The sequence below is a fragment of the Vombatus ursinus genome, unplaced genomic scaffold (genome assembly GCF_900497805.2).
Source record: "Vombatus ursinus unplaced genomic scaffold, bare-nosed wombat genome assembly UNPS02014786.1, whole genome shotgun sequence".
Classification (NCBI taxonomy): Eukaryota; Metazoa; Chordata; class Mammalia; order Diprotodontia; family Vombatidae; genus Vombatus; species Vombatus ursinus.
The window spans coordinates 14,826,662-14,845,835 of record NW_020954564.1 but is presented as its reverse complement, the minus strand read 5'-3'; the positions used below and the strand labels follow the sequence as shown (position 1 = coordinate 14,845,835).

At 36.3% G+C, this 19,174-nt stretch overlaps 1 protein-coding gene across 1 annotated transcript in view; it reads left to right on the top strand.

Moving 5' to 3' along the window:
* LOC114047169 (serine/threonine-protein phosphatase 6 catalytic subunit) overlaps window positions 1-16,213 on the top strand; it is a 44,207-nt gene extending 27,994 nt beyond the window's left edge. Inside the window, exons 3-7 of the mRNA XM_027867936.1 lie at window positions 448-513; window positions 2,022-2,163; window positions 8,575-8,654; window positions 11,384-11,593; window positions 13,426-16,213. Coding sequence (XP_027723737.1) covers window positions 448-513; window positions 2,022-2,163; window positions 8,575-8,654; window positions 11,384-11,593; window positions 13,426-13,674 — 747 coding nt within the window. The 3' untranslated portion in view covers window positions 13,675-16,213. The remainder of the gene's footprint in view (window positions 1-447; window positions 514-2,021; window positions 2,164-8,574; window positions 8,655-11,383; window positions 11,594-13,425) is intronic.
* The last annotated feature ends 2,961 nt before the right edge of the window (window positions 16,214-19,174 follow it).

Sequence of the window (19,174 nt, the reverse complement as noted above, 5' to 3'; positions counted from 1 at the left end):
TAGTAGTAGTAGTAGTAGTAGTAGTAGTAGTAGTAGTAGTAGTAGTAGTAGTAGTAGTGGTGACCCTTAAAGTCATTTAGTAGTAATGGTTTATTTAGGTTTTTTCTGAACTTAGGTTTTTAGGAGCCCGTTGCTGCCATCATTTTTTCTCTACTTCATTTTTAATATTATGTATGGAAATTCTTAGGCTCTCCTTAGTCTGAAGACCTGTGTACTTAGAATCCTAGCTCTGTTTCTTTTTATCTGTATGACCTGGTACAATCTGCCTCTCTTCTTTGGGTCTCATTTTCTTTTGTGAAATGTGGGAATTGGATTGGATATCTCAAAGATTTTTCAATTGTAAATACTATGAATCGCTTTTGTAATTTATATATTTTAATTACTGGTTTTATAATTTTGCTTGCTAACAAGAATACATGGTAGAGTTACCTTATTTTTCTTTTCTAGTTCTATGACCTTTGTGAACTCTTCAGAACTGGAGGTCAAGTTCCAGATACAAACTACATATTTATGGTATGTAAATACTGGTGATAAGTGTAACTGAGTGTATTTTAGTAATTTATATGATCAACAGGAGAAGTACTTATTCCTGAGAGGAATAAGCTTGTTTTCTTTGATTCTAGAGATCAAAGGGATGATCATTGGTCAGAAACTATAGGGAAACATATTTTGCTTCCCAGTAAAGAAAAATCTTATATCAATCCGAGCTTTCCAAAAGAGGAAACCTGAGCAGTTGGAGAATTCTCTATCCCTGGAGTTCTTCAAGCAAGTGACTGGATGATCACTTGTTGGAAAGGTTAAGGAGAGAATTCCTCCTTTTTCAGCTGGCTTTGGACTAGATTCCCTTTGAAGTGCCTTTGAACTCAAGGTTTTTTTGAGTTTCCATTTTGATTTTTTAATGGTACACGTCTACAGAGATATTCTACAGAAAGTATTTTTTTTCAGTGTTGTTTCCCTTAAAGTGACAATTTACTTATTTTTTCTTTGTGATTCTAAAAATATTTCTGATGCCAAGTTAATTTAAGGTGCATTTACTCTTTTCAGAAACCTAAAATTTTCCATTTAGATGAGACATTAGAAATCATCTATTTCAATCTCATTATATAGATGAGGAACTAAGACTAAGAAGTCAAGTGACTTGTTCAAAGTCACAAAGCCAATTAGGGTCTTGTGTCTTGTCATTTTTCTTCCTGATCGTCGTTTAAAATGAACTGTTACTTTTACATAACTTTCCCATGACAGGCTTCTAATCTTGCAGACTTAAGAGAGTATCTCCCTTTTAGTTGGTATATGTACTCAGTAATTTAATGTTGGCCTAAACAGAACTTAAGGGGGGTGTTAAATAGGGCAAAAATGCGAAACATATGGTATTTGGAAAGTTGTGAATTCAGGAGACTGAGAATTCAGGTTTTGAGATCATTCTAAGTGTATGTATTTGTCTCCCTTCATTTAAAAAAATTTTGTCATTCTCTTTTGTTTTTACATCTTCATTTTTGAATATATTTCCCCCTTTTCTATCCATTGTACCATCCCTTATAACAGAAAAGAAAGTAGTTGAACAAAACCAACCAACACATCAGCTGAGTCTGCTATTTTATGTCTATGCAGTGTTCCATGTCTGTATTACCCCACCTCTCCAGTAAAAAGGAGGGAAGTGCTTCAAGAAGCCTCAAGGTTATTGTTGTTGACATTCTCTACCAAAGCGCTTGCAACCCCTCCATGTCTTAGGAGACAGTTTGATGGGTTTCTGTAGTCAAAAATAATGCTTACTTGATAGGTAACTATCTAGTACTGAGCCTCTTCCAGTTTAATTATGTCTATATTGATACTTGGAAGACAGATCTGCTCTTTTGTCACCTAGCCCATCTTGGGAGCCTTTCTAGAACTTCTGCTTTGCTAACATAGCTCTTAGGAGTGCAGGACAACTTAGCACAGTGAGGTCTATTGAAGGAAAGCTTTAGTAGATGGTAGGATCATCGTGACTACTATGTTGCTAATACCTGTGTGCTTTTAATTTTCAGGGCGATTTTGTAGACAGAGGTTACTACAGTTTGGAGACCTTCACTTACCTTCTTGCACTAAAGGCTAAATGGCCTGATCGCATTACACTTTTACGAGGAAATCATGAGAGTAGACAGATAACGCAGGTTTATGGATTTTATGGTAAGACTTTTCTCCCATTCTTTTTGTTTTGTATTTTTCACTTCAAAGTATACACTTTTCAACTTTCTTTTTTTCCCATGTTTAAAAGAACACTTTCATCAGCTTCAAAATGTGAGTGTTGTAGTCTTTGTCAATAATGAAATATTACAGAGTTGGGGCAGTATTGTTCATTTCAGGTGTATAGCTCACTAATTAAAATAGAATTCTGTATATTTTTCTGAAAGTGAAAATTTTCTTCATGTTCCTTGAAGAAAAACTGTCATGCCACTGAGAATCCAAAGACTATCATGCTGGAAGCAGGGTTAGAAAAGTTGGACATAGAAGTCTTAAATACTAGATTTCAGAGGAATTTTGTCTTTCAATGAGTTAGCTTTCTTCTAAGTAAATCTTCTTTTTTTTTGGCAATTGGGGTTAAGTGACTTGCCCAGGGTCACACAGCTAGTGAGTGTCAAGTGTTTGGTTTGAGGCCAAATTTGAACTCAGGTCCTCCTGACTTTAGGGCGGGTGCTCTATCCATTGCACCACTTAGCTGCCCCCTAAGTAAATCTTTAAGCACTAATTATTTTAAGCAGTAATAGAATCAAGTGAACTGAACTTTACAACTAATTTAACGTTGAAAGAAAATCTTATAATTCATAAGATAATTATGTTCAAGTGCAAACAGTATTGGATCCGGTATCAGAGGACCTGGGTTGGAAACCCAGTTCTGCTATTTAATACTTCTGTTACTTTGAGAAATTCACTTTCTCTCTCTGGGCCTCATTTTTGTTATCACTAAAATTAAAGAGTGGGGTTGTCCTAGATAACCTTTAAAAGCCCTTTCTAGAACTAATTCCTTTGAGTACTTCTCTTCTGTGGCTCTTTCCATCATCGTTTTTTTGGTTCACTTTCCCCAATATTTGTGTGTATATTTTCCATTATGTAATTCCAGATCATGTATAAGCTATTTTCACTTAGCATTATTTCATGTCTTTATTATTTCTTTTTATTTGAATCAATGCAACAAGCATTTAGTAAGCATGTCTGTATAGGGAATACTGTGTCTGTTAGCTTTCAGGAAATACAGAGTTTAGGTAATACTTAGTCCTTGCCCTCTTGAGGCTTAAGGAAGACATGACACATATACTGAGAATGATGATTCAGAATAATACATAAGAATACATACCAACTGTAATGCTTTAGAAATATATGTATGCATATATGGGGGGGGTGAGAAAGGGAGAGGTTCTTTTAAAATATTCCATATTCCATTAAGCTGATTGTGCCACAGTTTGTTCAGCTGTTTTGCCATTGTAGAACATTAAAGTTTTCAACTTTATTGCAGCTTCAAATAATGGCTATTATAAAGGTGACCATAGTATCGTATTTGTTGTTGTGCGTTGCATGTTTATTTAAAGAGAAGAGTATAAGAGTTAGCACAAAATTTATCATCTTGTTAAATGTCCGCCCCCCAGTTCAACAGCCATCAGCAGTTGAAGCTTTTTTTAAATGCAAATATTCCATCAGTTCTGATGTAAAATAGTGAATCTTTGAAAGACAGACCTAGTCTTATAACTATAAAAATTGCAGGATATCAACGTGGTTAACTAAGATCTCAGCCTAATATAGAACTAAGATCTCAGCTCAGTATAAAACAATTTTAAAAATTATTTTAATTTTTTAAAAAGTTTTTATTGATGTCTCCTGTTTTTTATTTCATCATAGTTATCCCAAGTATCCCTTGCCTTCCCCCTCCCAGATATATCCCATATAACAAATAATATTTTTTGAAAAGGGAAAAAAAAATCAGCACAACTCATGAATGAATACATTGAAAAAGTATGAGAACATGTGCAATATTTAACACATGTGAATCTTCAACCTCCACAAAAGGGTGGGTTAGGGGTGTCTTTTTATATCTCTTCATTAGAGTTCTACTAGATTTTTATAATTTTGTTATTCATTTCTGATTTTAGTATGTAGTTCTTTCACTTACATTGTTGTGTTCATTGTGTATATTGCTTTCTTGGCCTTACTCTGTATCAGTTCTTGTAGATCTTTCCATGTTTCTCTGTATTCATCACACATAATTTCTTACAGCACAGTTATATTATTACAACCACATACTACAATTTATTTAGCCATTCCCCAATCAATGGACATTTACTTTATTCCATTTCTTTGTTATCACAAAAATTGCTGCTGTAAATATTTTGGAATATATGAGGACTTTTTTCTTATCATTGGTTTCCTTGGTGTGTAAGTCCAGTAATGAAGTCTTTGGGATGAAGGGTATGGATAGACATTTTAGTTCCTTTATTTGCATAATTCCAAATTGCTTTCCCAAATGGTTGTATCCTTTCACAGTGGCTCCACCAATAATGTATGAGGTCTCCTTCCACAACTCCTCCAAAATTTAAGTATTGTTATTTTTTTTATCAATTTTTCCAAGTTTCAGAGTATGAGGTGAAACTTCAGAGTTGTTCATGATTTGCTTTTCTCAATTCTTAGTGTTTTAGAGCATTTTTTTATGTGGTTGTGAATACTTTGCTTTGCTATCCTTTTGAGAGCTGTTTGTTCATATCTATTGGGGGGAATGGCTTCTAGTTTCTCTCTCTCTCTCTCTCTCTCTCTCTCTCTCACACACACACACACACACACAGACACAGACACAGACACACACAGACACATTGATTAATTTTGGATACCAGACCAAATCTGATAAAAAGATTTTTCCTATTCAGCCTCTTCCCTTCTTATCCTATGTGCATTCATTTTTGTCTGTGCAGAAGCTTTTCAGTTTCATATTATCAGTTATCTATTCTATTTTTTGTAATTGCATTTATATCTTGTTTGCTTAAAAATATATCTCCTGTGCAAAGCTATGAGATGTATATGATCTGCTTCTCTTCTCATTTTTATGTAGTATGATATTTAATATTAAGGTGGCAGGCATATCCATTTAGAACATATTGTGGAATATGTGTAAGGTGTTGGATGTCAACAGGCAAACACAACATAGGCAACTCCAAAAGACAAGTTCTGAGGACCTCTTAACATTCCTTAACATTGTCTATGCTTAATTTCTGCCAGATTACTTTGTAGTTTTCCCAGCAGCTTTTTTTTTTCACTTTCATCAGATTTATTTGTGCATACTTCCTTTCTTTTTTTTTTAGCATTTGTTTTTTTTTCCCTATTAAACATATTTGCACATTACTGATGTTGTAAGTAAGAATTAGAACCAATAGGAGGAACCACCAGAAAGAGGAAACAAAACTCAACAGAAGAGAAAAAAAATAGCAAATAGTATGCTGCGATCTACATTCAAATTCCATAGTTCTTTCTTTGGGTGTGGATAGCATTTTCTATCATGAGGCCTTTGGAGATGTCTTAGATCCTTGTATTACTTGGAAAGGTTAAGTTTATCGATATTAGTCATCGCACAATGTCACTGTTATTGTGTACAACATTCTCTTGGTTCCCAGCAGCTTTTTTTTAATCAAATAAGGAGTTTTTTTCCTAGATAATTTATATTTTCCACTTTATCAAACACTAGGTTATTGAATTCTATTGTTTCTGATTCTCCTCTGTCTAGTCTGTTCCATTAATCTGTCTCTCTGTTTTTAAACTAATACCAGAGAGTTATGATGACTGTCGTACTGTAATTTTTATTATATTGGCCTAGCCATGAGCACTGAATATTCCTTCAGTTATGTAAGTTATTCTTTATTTCTTTAGGGAACACTTTATAATTGAATCTATACAAGTCTTTTGTGTGCTTTGGTAGGTCGATCCCCAGATATTCTATACATTTAAGATCATAATATCTTACTGCTGGAATGGGCCTTAGGAATCATCTAGTCTAACCTCCTCATTTTTTTGGGGAAGGAGAGGCTTACTCAAGTTTTATTTCTTCTCTCCCCCCAGCCCCCCAATTTGACTTTTTTTTTTTTCATTTTCTTATTTAATATTTTGTTTTTCCTCAGTTTTGTGTAAAAACAATTTTTAACATTCCTTTTCAAAACTTTGAGTTCCAAATTCTCTCCCTCCCTCTCCACCGCTCCTCATTGAGAAGTCAAGCAGTTCTATGTAGATTATACATGTATAGTCATGCGAAACATATCTGTAATAGTCATATTGTGAAAGAAAACATAGACGGGGGAAAAACTCAAAAATAAAGTAAGAATTAATATGCTTCAGTCTGTATTCAGACACCATCAGTTCTTTCTCTGGGGATGAATAGCATTTTTCATCCTAAGTCCTTCAGAGTTGTCTTGGATTGTTGTATTGCTGAGAATAGCTAAGTCATTCACAGCTGATCATCTTACCGTATTGCTGTGACTTTGTACACAGTACATTTCACTTTTCATCAGCCCCGTGCAAGTATTTCCAGGTTTTTCTGAGAGCATCCTGCTCATCATTTCTTACAATACAACAGTATTCCATCATAATCACATACCACAACTTGTTCAGCCATTCCCCAATTGATGAGCATCCCTTCAACTTCTAATTCTTTACCCCCAGAAAAGAGCTGCTGTAATTAATTTTGAACATATAGGTCCTTTTTCTTTTTGTTTTTTATCTCTTTTGGGATACAGACCTAAGTAGTGGTATTGCTAGGTCAAAGGATGTGCATGGTTTTTGTTTCTGGGTTTTTTTGGCGGGGGGGGTTAGGCAATGGGATTAAGTGGCTTGCCCAGGGTCACACAGCTAGTAAGTGTCAACTGTCTGAGGCAGGATTTGAACTCAGGTCCTCCTGACTCCAAGGCTGGAGCTCTAAGTATGCGTGGTTTTTATAGCCCTCTGGGTATAGTTCCAAACTGCTCTATTGAATGGTTGAATCAGTTCACAACTCTACCAACAATTCATTAAAGTTTTATTTTTCCCACATCCCCTCCAGCATTTGTCATTTACCTTTTCTGTCCTATTAGCCAATCTAATAGATATGAAGTTGTACCACAGAATTGTTTTAATTTTCATTTTTCCAATCAATGATGAGTTAAGAGTATTTTTCCATATGGCTATGTAGATAAACTGATCTTATCTTTTGATCATTTATCAATTGGGGAATGGCTTTTACTTTTATAAATTTGAGAAATGAAGCCTTTATCAGAGAAACTTGCTTCAGAATTTTTTTCACAAATACTATTACTGTATTTCACTCCGTCCTATTCCTACCTCCCTCTCTCTATTCTCTCTTTCCTTTCAACCTGTCCCTCCTCAAAAGTATTTTACTTCTGACTGCCCCTTTCCCCAATCTGCCCTCCCTTCTATCACTCCCCTCACTTTGTCTTATCCTCTTCACCTCCTACTTTTGTGTAGGATAAGTCAGATTTCTATGCTCAATTGAGTGTGTTATTCCCTCTTTGAACCATTTCTGAAAAGAATAAGGTTCACTCACTCTCCTCCACCTTCCCCCTCTTCCCCTCCACTGTAAAAGCTTTTTCTTGCCTCTTTTATGTGAGAAAATTTACTCCATTCTACTTCTCCCTTTCTCTTTCTTCCAGTACATTTCTCTCTCACCCCTTAATTTTATTTTTTAGATACCATCCTTTCATAGTCGACTCACACCTGTTCCCTCTGTCTGCTCTAGAATTTGTTTAGAGTCATTTTTTTGGTTTTGTTTTTTGCTTTCTGGTGAGGCAATCAGGGTTAAGTGACTTGCCTAGGGTCACACAGCTAGTAAGTGTCAAGTGTCCGAAGCTGGATTTGAACTCAGGTCCTCCTGACTTCAAGGCTGAAGCTTTATCCACTATGCCATCTAGCTGCCCCTGAGAATAATTTATAAAAAATATTTGGAGAGGTTTGGGGGAGTCCCCAGGCGAGTCCCTGCCTTTACTCCACTATCTTGGTTCTGCCTCCACCTCCTCATTTTATAGATGAAGAAACTCACCTTCCTAAGCTCTCACAGAGAGTAAATGGCAGAGCTAAGATTTGACTTATTCCTTCTGATTTCAGATACATTGCTTTGTCTGTTACACCATACCTTCCCAAAGCTGAGATGATAAAACAAAATGATAATGGAAATTTTAATTGCCAGTTCAAATAGCCTCCTTATACTACTTCTTGGGAATTTAGTCATACCTATAATTGAGAGGTGGCAATAAGTGATTTCTATATACATTCCTTTTTAAAAATTAGTTAAAACATAGTGAGAGAATTAATATTTCTTTACTTTCAAATTTTTCAGTTACCCCAGCTGTTCCATACACATGGTAGACTAACATTTGAAAATTGTAATCCTTTGTGGGATTGTTTGGAATAACCTAAAATTGTGAAGTGGTAGAGCTGAAAGGAACCAAATATTTCAGCTTGAAGGAACTTTAGAACATTGAATGCTGGAGTGAGGCATTTTATTGATTTTTATCTTTCAGTTCTAGAATTTAACCATTAATTTATGGAAAGATACTGATGCTCTTATTTCTTTTGCAGATGAGTGCCAAACCAAATATGGGAATGCTAATGCTTGGAGATACTGTACCAAAGTCTTCGATATGCTCACAGTAGCAGCTGTAAGTTTATAAAGACACATCTATATTTTCCTTCCTGAGTCTCATAAATGTTAATTCACAGTGCTTAATGTTTAATTATCTTATTGAAGACCATGGAGTTTGAAGAGACTTAAGTCACATAGTTATAGATTTATAGAGAGATGAGACCTTGAGGTCATCTAGTCATAGTAGCATACATTTTGAGTTAGAAAATACAGATAAGGGAACAGACTTAGAGAGTGAAATTGATTGCCTATCCATGGTCTTGTAGCTGGTAAGTGTTAGAGACGAGATCTGAACTCAGGTCTTTTTTACTGCATGTACAGCATTTTATCCATTACATCATGTTATCTCCATGCTGCGAAACTGGTCTCCTTATTTTAGAAATGTGAATATTGAGGACAAGAATGGTTTATTGATGTGCTTAGCTCACAGATAATAAGTAGGAAACACATTTGAACCCACAGCCCTCTTCCTTCAAATCTAGCATTTTTTTTCATGCTGCGTTTTTTAATCTAACCATCCCTGCCTGGTACATAATTTCTTTTCTCTGAATGTACAGCATTTCAGAACTGGAAGAGATTTCAGAGGTCTGTATCTAAATAAGAATCTTCTTTACAACATATTAGATAAATGTTCATCTAATCTTCGTTGGGTAGAAAACCTTCACTGAAAGGTCATCTCCTTAGCTAATTCCACTTTTGGATAGTTCTAATCGTTAGGAATTTTTTCCTTACTTTAAGTCCAAATTTACCTTTTTTCTAATTTCCACCCCTTGTTCCTAGTTGTGCCTTTGACAGGTAAGTGGAACAAATCTAATTTTTCTAAATGTCAGTCCTTTAGATACTTGAAGATGGTTAGAATGCTCTCAACCTGCTCCCCACATCTTTTTTTTTTTTTCCTACACTAGACATAATCCTCATCTAGTATAATCTCAAGGTCTTTTTCTCCTGGTTGTCTTCCTTTATATACTATGACATATTAGTGTCCTTCCTAAAATATATCATCTAGAACTGAATCTAGTACTCTAGATGAGATCTGATCAGAGCAGAGTACCAGGTGACTGTCACCTACTCAGGCTTGATGCAGCCTCAAAATGCATTAACTTTGTTGACCATCATTGGAAACTGTTGTGTCATTTGAGTTTGCAGTTCATTAAAATTCCTAGATAATTTTTTCAGATAAATTCCAGTCTAGCTACTTTATCCTGCATTTGTACTTGAAAAATTGATTTTTTTCCTAACTCAACTGTGCAGCTTTACATAATTCCTATTAAATGTCATCATCTTAGAGTGATGGTCCTATATTCTATTAGGTATAATTTTTCTACAGATTAGAACATAGTACCATATCTGAAATAATATTCTTTCTTCCTATCATATAGCATATTAGCAATCTCCCTTAGGTTTGTGTCAGTTGCACATCTAATAAGCATTCATTATCAAAACCTTTATCCAAGTCATTGGTAAAAAATATCATAGGATAAACAGATTTTTGGTATACTCTAGTAGATACTTTCTTCCAAGTTGTCATTCAACTACTAATCTCTTTTCTGCAACCAGCTCTGAAGCCGTGTAACCACTATTATCTGGCCCACATCTCTTTTTCTTTTTTATAAGAATAACATGACAGAAAATTTAAGCCACCTATATCTTCAGCATTCCTCGATCTATAAATTTAGTGACTCTGTCAGTAAAGGAAATGAGGTTAGTTTGGCATGATCCATTTTTGATAAAACTATGCTGGCTCTTTGTGATCATTATTTACTTTTCTAGATACTTAGTGGGAAATGTTTTCTATTAATGCAGATTGGCACCTGACAATTGCCTGGGGGATCTGAGAGGTACTGAGATTTGCCCAGGCTCACAAAGCCATTTTGTCAGACGTCATTCTTTTTGGCAGAGAAAACAGAACCAAAATAATTGCTCAGACCTGCATTCTTGTTATTGTTTGTTTTTATGATCCTACCCACCCTGAATGGAAAGGAGGTCATGTCCCTTTCTTGATTCACCTCTTTTCTTCAATATATCTTAAAGCAAAAACAGCAAGAGCATGTTTTGTTGTCCTCAACTGTTTCTTTACCACCTTTAGCCCTTTCTGAGATTTGACCCTCTTAAGACTAGTCTTAGAGAATACATCTCATGGGTACATGTGTCTTAAATATCTAAATTAGGTGGAACCAGGGTATTTCTTTTTTCACAATCCTTCCTTTTCTCCATTGGAATTGCTTCTCTTTGGTGTCTTCAGAATTTTGTTCTTCAGTTTTTCCTTCTTGTACTAACTTCTCTTAATATAATTTTAGACCCTGGGAACCTCCCTGCTCCCTTCATTTACCCTCTGACATCTGTGTGCCCGTTCTTGCTCAGTGGTCATCTAGCTTCTCAACTGCTTCAGTAATGGTGAACTCATTACGTTATCAGACAGCCTTTTTTATACTGTTTTAGCATGTTACTTTTACTCCTTGCTTCTGGTTCTGTCCCCTGGAGCTAAACAGCTTAAACTGCTATTTCTTTTAAATTACAAGCCTTCAGATACTTGAAGAAACAGAAGTCATGTTCCCCTTAAACCTTTTTGACTTCATGCTAAACATCTCCATTTTCTTTAATCCATCCTGGTTTGTGTGGTTTTGAACCTCCTCTTGATCAAAGTTACAAGGTTGTTAACTTGATTACATTGGAGTCTTTCTGTAATTGTAATCTTGAATCTTGAAAACATTTAACATTAACCTTTTTCTTCACATTTTTCTCCAGTTAATAGATGAGCAGATTTTATGCGTCCATGGTGGTCTCTCTCCAGACATCAAAACACTGGATCAAATCCGAACCATCGAAAGGAATCAGGAAATTCCTCACAAAGGAGCATTTTGTGACTTGGTGTGGTCAGATCCTGAAGATGTGGATACTTGGGCAATCAGTCCACGGGGAGCAGGGTGGCTTTTTGGAGCGAAGGTCACAAACGAGGTAAAAGTCATTCTGGATTAATCTAGCATAAATTGAATTAAAGAATTTTAGAGCTCAAAGGGATCTTAGGATCATAGTTCCTTCTCTCTTTTGATTGTCTCCAATTTATTCTGTCTATATCTTGTTTGTACATAGTCATTTGCATTTTGCCTCCTCTGTGAGACTTCTAGTTCCTTGAAAGCAGGGCCTGTCATCTTTTTTTTTTTTTTTTTTGTGAGGCAATTGGGGTTTAGTGACTTGCCAGGGTCACACAGCTAGTTAAGTGTCAAGTATCTGATTTGAGACCGGATTAGAACTCAGGTCCTCCTGACTTCAGAGTCAGTGCTGTATCCTCTGCGCCACCTGGCTGCCCAAGCAGGGCTTGTCTTTTGCCTTCCTTTGTATACTGGTGCTTAGCACAGTGCCTGGCACATCATAGTAAAATCTTAATAAATGTTTATTGACTGACTGACTGACTCTTAGAGTTGAAGGGAACCTTAGCATATGTCATATTCGAGGTGAAAGAGACCTTAAGAGACTCTGTAGTCCAGCTTCCTCATTTTATAGATGAGGAAATAGATTAGTAGAGGGCAAGTGACTTAGAGGGTCACACAGCTAATAAGTGGCAGATCAAAAGTATAGATATTTGAGCCTCCTGGCTTCATATTTAGAGCTTTTTAGATTGGCCAGTTACTGGTTGGTTGATCATAGAAATATTGGATTTGTATTGGTGACTGTGGGTAGGTAACTTTTTGTTTAGCTGAGGAGATACTTTATGCAGCGCTTCTTAAACTGCGGGTTGCCACCCCATATGGGGTTGAGAAAAATTTGGCAATAGTAAAAGGTTTCTGAATGTGCAAAGACCAAAACAATTGAAAGTCAACCTTGTAATGAATCTGAAGTATTTCTGGCAGCACTGGCAACTTCATTGCAGCTTGGGTTCTGAATGCAAAGCACTGGCAGTTTGCACTGTGCATGCCATCAGGCCATGCAATGTTCTGAAACATGAAAAGGGATTGGGAGTGGAAAAAGTTTAAGAAGCCCTGATAGAGTGTTAGATACATTATCTAGTTGGATCCTCAGAGCTGCATTGGATGTATAGGTTCTGGTATTCCATTTGAAAAGATGAGAATACTCTCCCTAGTGATGAATTGACTTATTGACTGGACTCCTTCTTTTTCTACTCATTCAGTGGCTTTTAGAAATAAATGATTATAACTTTTTTTTTTTAAATAACATTTTAAGCCTTACAAATTGCATTCTTCACAACAAATCTGAGAAGTAGGCAGTAGCGCAGGCTTTCTCCCTATATGACTGGTTAGGAAACTGAGGCTCAGGGACCTCTCATTGAGTTTCCCATGGTCACACAATCAACAAACATTTATTAAATGCTTACTGTGTGCCAGACACTGAGCTAATTAAGTATTGAGAGTGTAAGTAAAAGGAACAAAATGATCTTTACTTATATCGTCATGATACTTGACATTTTTATGTATGGTTTAAGGCTTACAAATCACTTTACATTATATTATCACATTTGATGACCTCAAACCACCCTTATAGTCAGACATTGCCAATATCATCACCTCTGTTTTATATATGAAGAAATTTTGGCCCAGAGAGGGAAGTGACTTGTCGAAAGTCTGTTTGTAAGTAAGATATCTGGCGACTGCTGGAGTTAACTGTAAATAAGATTTTTGAAGCTTGATTTTCTGATGGAAAACTTACCTCTTTATGTAGAAATGAATAAGGATTTGCTAATTTAGTTGGCTAAAGGTCTAATTCTCTCTGTATGTTGCATTTTTATTATATGAATGTTTACAAGGCCTATGTATATTTTTTTAATATTGCAGTTTGTTCACATCAACAACTTAAAACTCATCTGCAGAGCACATCAACTGGTGCATGAAGGGTATAAATTTATGTTTGATGAAAAGCTGGTGACAGTATGGTCAGCTCCCAATTATTGCTACCGTTGTGGAAATATCGCCTCAATCATGGTCTTCAAAGATGTAAATACAAGAGAACCAAAGTTATTCCGGGCAGTTCCAGATTCAGAACGTGTAATTCCTCCTAGAACAACTACGCCGTATTTCCTTTGAGGCCTTCGCCCATCCTGCTGATCCCTTTTCCTACCCTCCCCCCAAATTCCTTGTATTTACCCCTCTACAATATACTTTTTATTGAGCACTTTGCTGCTGAAATGCTGCCTCTTGCCTCCCCTCCCCCCCTTTTTATTTTAAATTATCTAAATTTATTGTGTATTATGGTGTCTATAGCAATGTTTCTCTTTTGATTTCCTCCCCATCCCATCCCCACCTTGGACTTATTTGCAAAGACTTTGAGAAATGTCTTAACATCCACACTGCTGCATGTAGTTCTTGCTTATTACTGGTTTGGGGGGACACAGGACATTTTTCCTTTTTTTAAAAAGCAAATTGGAAAGAACAGACCACACTGAAATATTCTCCTCCTCTTGTATTGTTCAGCTTTTTTTTTTTTTAAGTTTGGTAAGTTTTAAGAAATTTCAGCAGCAAAGTTATTATTCAGTGGGCACGATGGATTGTAAATGCCTTTGCGTTGTGTACACCTGTCCCAGCTGTAAACATTGTCCTTTGTTGGATGATATTTTAAGTGGCTACAAAATAAATTGGTCGAAAGGGCTGCCCTCTTTGTTGTTCTTTTAAATTCCAGGCAAAATGCAAATCCTGCTCCAGCTTATGACTTTGTACGTTAAAATAATTGTATCAATCTTTTTCAAATTTCCTTGTGTTTTTTAATAAAAGAATCTTAAATTAAACCCAGCTAGGTTAAATATTAGAAATTTCAACAACAACCTCCATTGTTAGCTTAAAGGTATACCTTGTTTGTTTTCCTAAGTAAGAATATATTAACTCTTTGGTTATCAGGTTTAGAACTTGAATTGAAATTCAATGGTATTTATTTTTTAAAAATCACTAAACTGTGCCTAAAGAACATAACTGCCATATGAATATTTTGGTTCTATCTTCTGTAGGTAGTATTGAAACATTTAATACTTGTAATGCTGATGTGTTAAGTTGATACCAGTTAGTGGATTGAGATTAACTCAGTTTACAATCCATCCACGAGTACCATTAAGTAAAATCATGATTTCTCTTGCTGTAACACTTGCCTTTCACCTTAAGGAAGAGTTTTGATTTGGTTGCAACTGGAAAAGTAAAAAGAGCCAAGGCTTCTTGTATATGTGAAATGTAAATCCCTAAAAACCTTGAAGCTTAAGAGGAAAACAAGTCAGAGCTTTACTTAAAAGTTCTCTATCATGTTTGAGGCTTTGTGTAAGTAGTCTGAACACCTACATTGGTGTGATGATCACTTCTTAATATGCAACTGTCTGCTAAAGAAGGACAAGTGTTCCAGCAGCCCATCTTAGAGCTGTGGGTGCGAGTCATGTTGGCTTTGACCATTTTGTGAACTATCTTGGTATTCCTTGACTGTGGTTCATTTTTGTCATTCCAGGAATCTTGTGAAGCCAGCCAGTTTTAATAAAGCACTTTAGTATCTGTTCAGGTAGTTTTGAAAATCAACTTTTCCCCTCTAGGTAAATAACCTCCAGGTCACCCTGAAATGCAATAAAAAAAATCACTGTAGCTAAAGTTCTCCTTGGCACATTGTTTTTCATGGACACTCTTGGTTTGGTTTTGTGTTTGGGGAAATGAAGAGCACAATTCCCTTTGGATTTCAATTTTCTTCAGTAATTGGAGATTCCGTTTTCCTTTCTCCTTCACTTTACCCCTTCCCTAACAGTTTCCTTTGTATAGCTTTTGATTATGTAGCTATTATCAGAAAAAGAAGTGGCTTGGACACTTTTCTGCACACACTTGAACTAATGTCAGGTCAGTAGCTTTGTATTACTGACTTGACCCCAGTTGAATTCAGGGGGAAAAAAAGGTATTTTTGTCTTATGGGACTATCCGTAGTTGTGTATTTTACTAATTGTGGAACACTGGAAATTGATGATTTTTTGATATATGATGCAAATGACTCCTGTTTGTTTTGAACACCTCCTTATTACAGTATTTTTTCCGTTATAAATTGTATTGAATTGTTCAGCCTCTACTGCTTTTAAGTTGTACCAATAAAACTAGTTATATCTAGTACCCTGCCCTACCCTCTGACACTTCTATTCCTATATCAATGTCATTGTTTAAATTCTCCCTCTAATGTGACTATTTCTTTTATGAGACTGCACTTGTATGTCACTGGTAAGGCATATGCTAATGATAATCCTGCATCCATTGCTTAATTGTGGACATGCCTAATTTCTTGTCAACAAAAGTGTAATAGCTTTTTGACACAAAGAATAAGGAACATTTAGATTTACGAAGTTGCAAAGAAGAGTGAATGTATTAGACTTTTGTAAACTTAAGAAGGAATATTTCGACTCCATCTCATGAAAAAGGGCTATGTACTATATAGAACAATAAATGTCTTTTGGTGTGGGAGCTAATTGACAGTCTTGATATGTTTGTAGGCAGGAGGATCTGTTACTCCCTTTGTAGGTTGTATGTGAAATCATTTGTGTTGTATTAATGGGGGTGACTTATTTTTTACTTTTTTCAACATACTTGGTTTCTAATAAAATATCCTAGGCTGTAGTGAGCACTGTCTGCTTCTAATTGCCATCGACTCCCTTTTGCTGACACCCTGTTATATACTTTAACCTTTTATTGCTTGATGCTTTTCACAGGAAAATCCTACTACTGTAAGTGGATTAAACTGGGTGCAGTGATAAGGGGCCTGGGTCCACAATACAGGTAGTATATAGCCTGCATCATCTTCTGTACCTGCATGTCTAGAAGTGTTAGAAGACATCAGCATCTACCCCAGGCATTTGAGGTGGATTATGGTGTTTCTGAAATATCGTTGGCTGCTTTACAAGTTGTATTTGGGTGGTGCTGACTACCCTTCGAATTCTCCCTTTTTTGAGGCTGGGCCAATTTTCTTTTCTTGTCCTCTTTTTAAAACTGATGCTTATATTGTGAAAGGATTTGGGACTATGCCTTTTTTCCAATTTGATTTATAACACAGAAACAGGATTCGTTTCCTGAAAACATCATTGGTAGGAGTGCTATATGACAGCTTCTGGAAAATGGTGCACTTTGAATCAGAGACTGATTGCAAGACTCCTTGTTCTTTGTGTGATTGTTTTAAAATGTTGACATTTGTAAAAACACTTTCAGCTCTTCAGATGAAAGGTGCTATTATTATGCCCTTTGTAAATGAAAAATAAAAAGCTTATAGGAAGTTTGTCAAGTAAGTATTTTATTCATTGTATGATTTTTTAGTAGGTGTATATGAAGAAAATGCTTCTGACAGTTGAAAAATGAAACCTGTTTTCATTCTTACCATTCTAGAATCCTAGAATTATAAACCAGTAGAGGTATTAGGTCATCTAATCCAATCCTCTCATTTTACAAATGAAAAAATATACTGTGAAATGAAATGACTTGTCATGGCTAGTAAAGCATGGCAACTGGAATTTGAACCCAGAACTCCTGAATCAGAGTTGAGCCCTTTTGTATTTTATAGTGAGCAGAATTGAACCTACTGTACTTTATTTGGATGATCTAACTCTTACCATGTGGCACTTGCTTACTCCAGTTAGATGGGGCTTTACAAAGCTTTGCTTCCTCAGACCTTCAGGCTTAGCTTGGGGTTATTACTTTGTGTAACATTCTTTTTCTAATCCTCTCAGCCCTGTCAGATGGTTAATAGTCATAATTGTGAACATGTTTTTATAAAGTGCTTTACTCACATTTACCCTTTGAAGTAGGTAATACAAGTAGTTTTACTATTGGACAGATGAAACTGCCTTCCAGGAGAAAGCAGAGATTTGAACCCCCAGCCTTCCCATTCCAAGTTCTTTGCCCTTCCCGCCCCATCACTCCCTTTTTGTAGTTATTGCTATTTTACACATGAGGATACTTGAAGCTTTGAAAGGGGACATGACTTGTTCAAGGCCATAAGGCTAAAATCCATATTCTGTGAATCCACTCCTTACCACCTATGCCATGCTGCCTTATTCATTCTGGATCTATGTGTAACAACAGTACAGTTTGGGGTTTCCCAGGGACTGTTTGAGTATGTTTAGTAGCCAAAGGTCTTGGTTTGAATCTGCTTTTTACAGGAAAAAGTATCAGTTCAAGCAGTTGCTAGATGCTTTAAGGCTATGGGACCATAGGATTTAGAGCTGAAAGAAGACCTTAGAGATATCTAGTGCAACCCCTTCATTAATTGTCTAAGGTCACAGAGGTAGTAAGTTGTATAGCTAGGATTTGAATCCAAGTTCCCTGACTCCAAATCCCCAGTGCTCTTTCCATAATACCATGCTGTTTTCACTGTTTCAGATAAGAGCAGTACTAGAAGTATTAGAAAACCTGACTGAGAAATAGGAATTCAGTTCTTGCTTTTATCTGACTTTCTGGTAGGATAGTGGGAGAATGGGAGGGAGAAGAATAGTAGGCTACAACCTATAAATCTGACACTTTATTATAGAACATTGTAAAAATATTAAGGGACACTGGACTGTTTTCTTCTGAGTTTCAGCTTTTTGAATGAGGGAATGAAATTTATTCTCATGTATAATTAGCAACTCCATTTTAGCAAAATCCTGCAGCTGTTTTAGAAATCTAGCAGTCCCTTTAGCAGTCTAGTTCAGTCCAAAAGTAATCAAGTACCTATTCAATCGATGTGTTTCCTAAGTGCTGCCTACCTCATGCAAGGCCCTGTGCTTGCTTAATGCTGGGGATATTAAAATGGAAGAACTGTACACAGTTCTTTCCCTCAAGAAAATTTTAATTCATAGGTAGTAAGACATTGCACATAGGATGCAAAGAGGAGGGGAGTTTGAGGATTGTGCAAAATCCAAAGAACATTTGGGATCACTTTCAGTGGCAGGTGGGGGTAGTCTATGGGGTCAGTGGTGGCTTCATGAAGGAGGTGGTAGTTGAGCCGACCCTTTGAAGGACAATTAGGATTTAACAGGTAGAGGTGTGGAGAGAGGGTGTTTCAGTTTGGTGGGCAGCTTACAGAAACGCATGAAGTTATGATGAGTCTTATTGGGTTGAACTGGAGAGGTAAGGTGGAGCGAGAGTGTAGATAGCCTTGAATGTAAGGCTAAGGAGCTGGTATTTTATTAGCTGGTAGGGAACCACTAAACCTTTTTGAGTGAGTGAGGAGATTATGAAGGAAGCGATGTGAGGAATGGAATGGGGGAAAAAACTGGGACAGGAGGCTATTGAAATAGTTTTTGAACTATTGGTTGAGACTAGTTGGTCTCTTTGCTCCACATCTGTACTACAAACACTTCATCCCAAAGGATATGTAGGAAAAAGCTTGGGTATGTTGGGTGAAGTCAGACTTTCTATACCTAATTATTTAATCTGAATGGGTTTGACAAATGTTACACCATGAGATTTAGGTGCTTTAGTCCCCCCCCTTCTGTGTTCTGTGGTGATCCTTGGGTCTTTTAGTGGATAGCATTTCCATGTGGGCTCTTAGTATAAGGCAAAACGGTTCATAGGATGATCCAAAATCGAGCGCGTAATTGAAGGAGGGGGT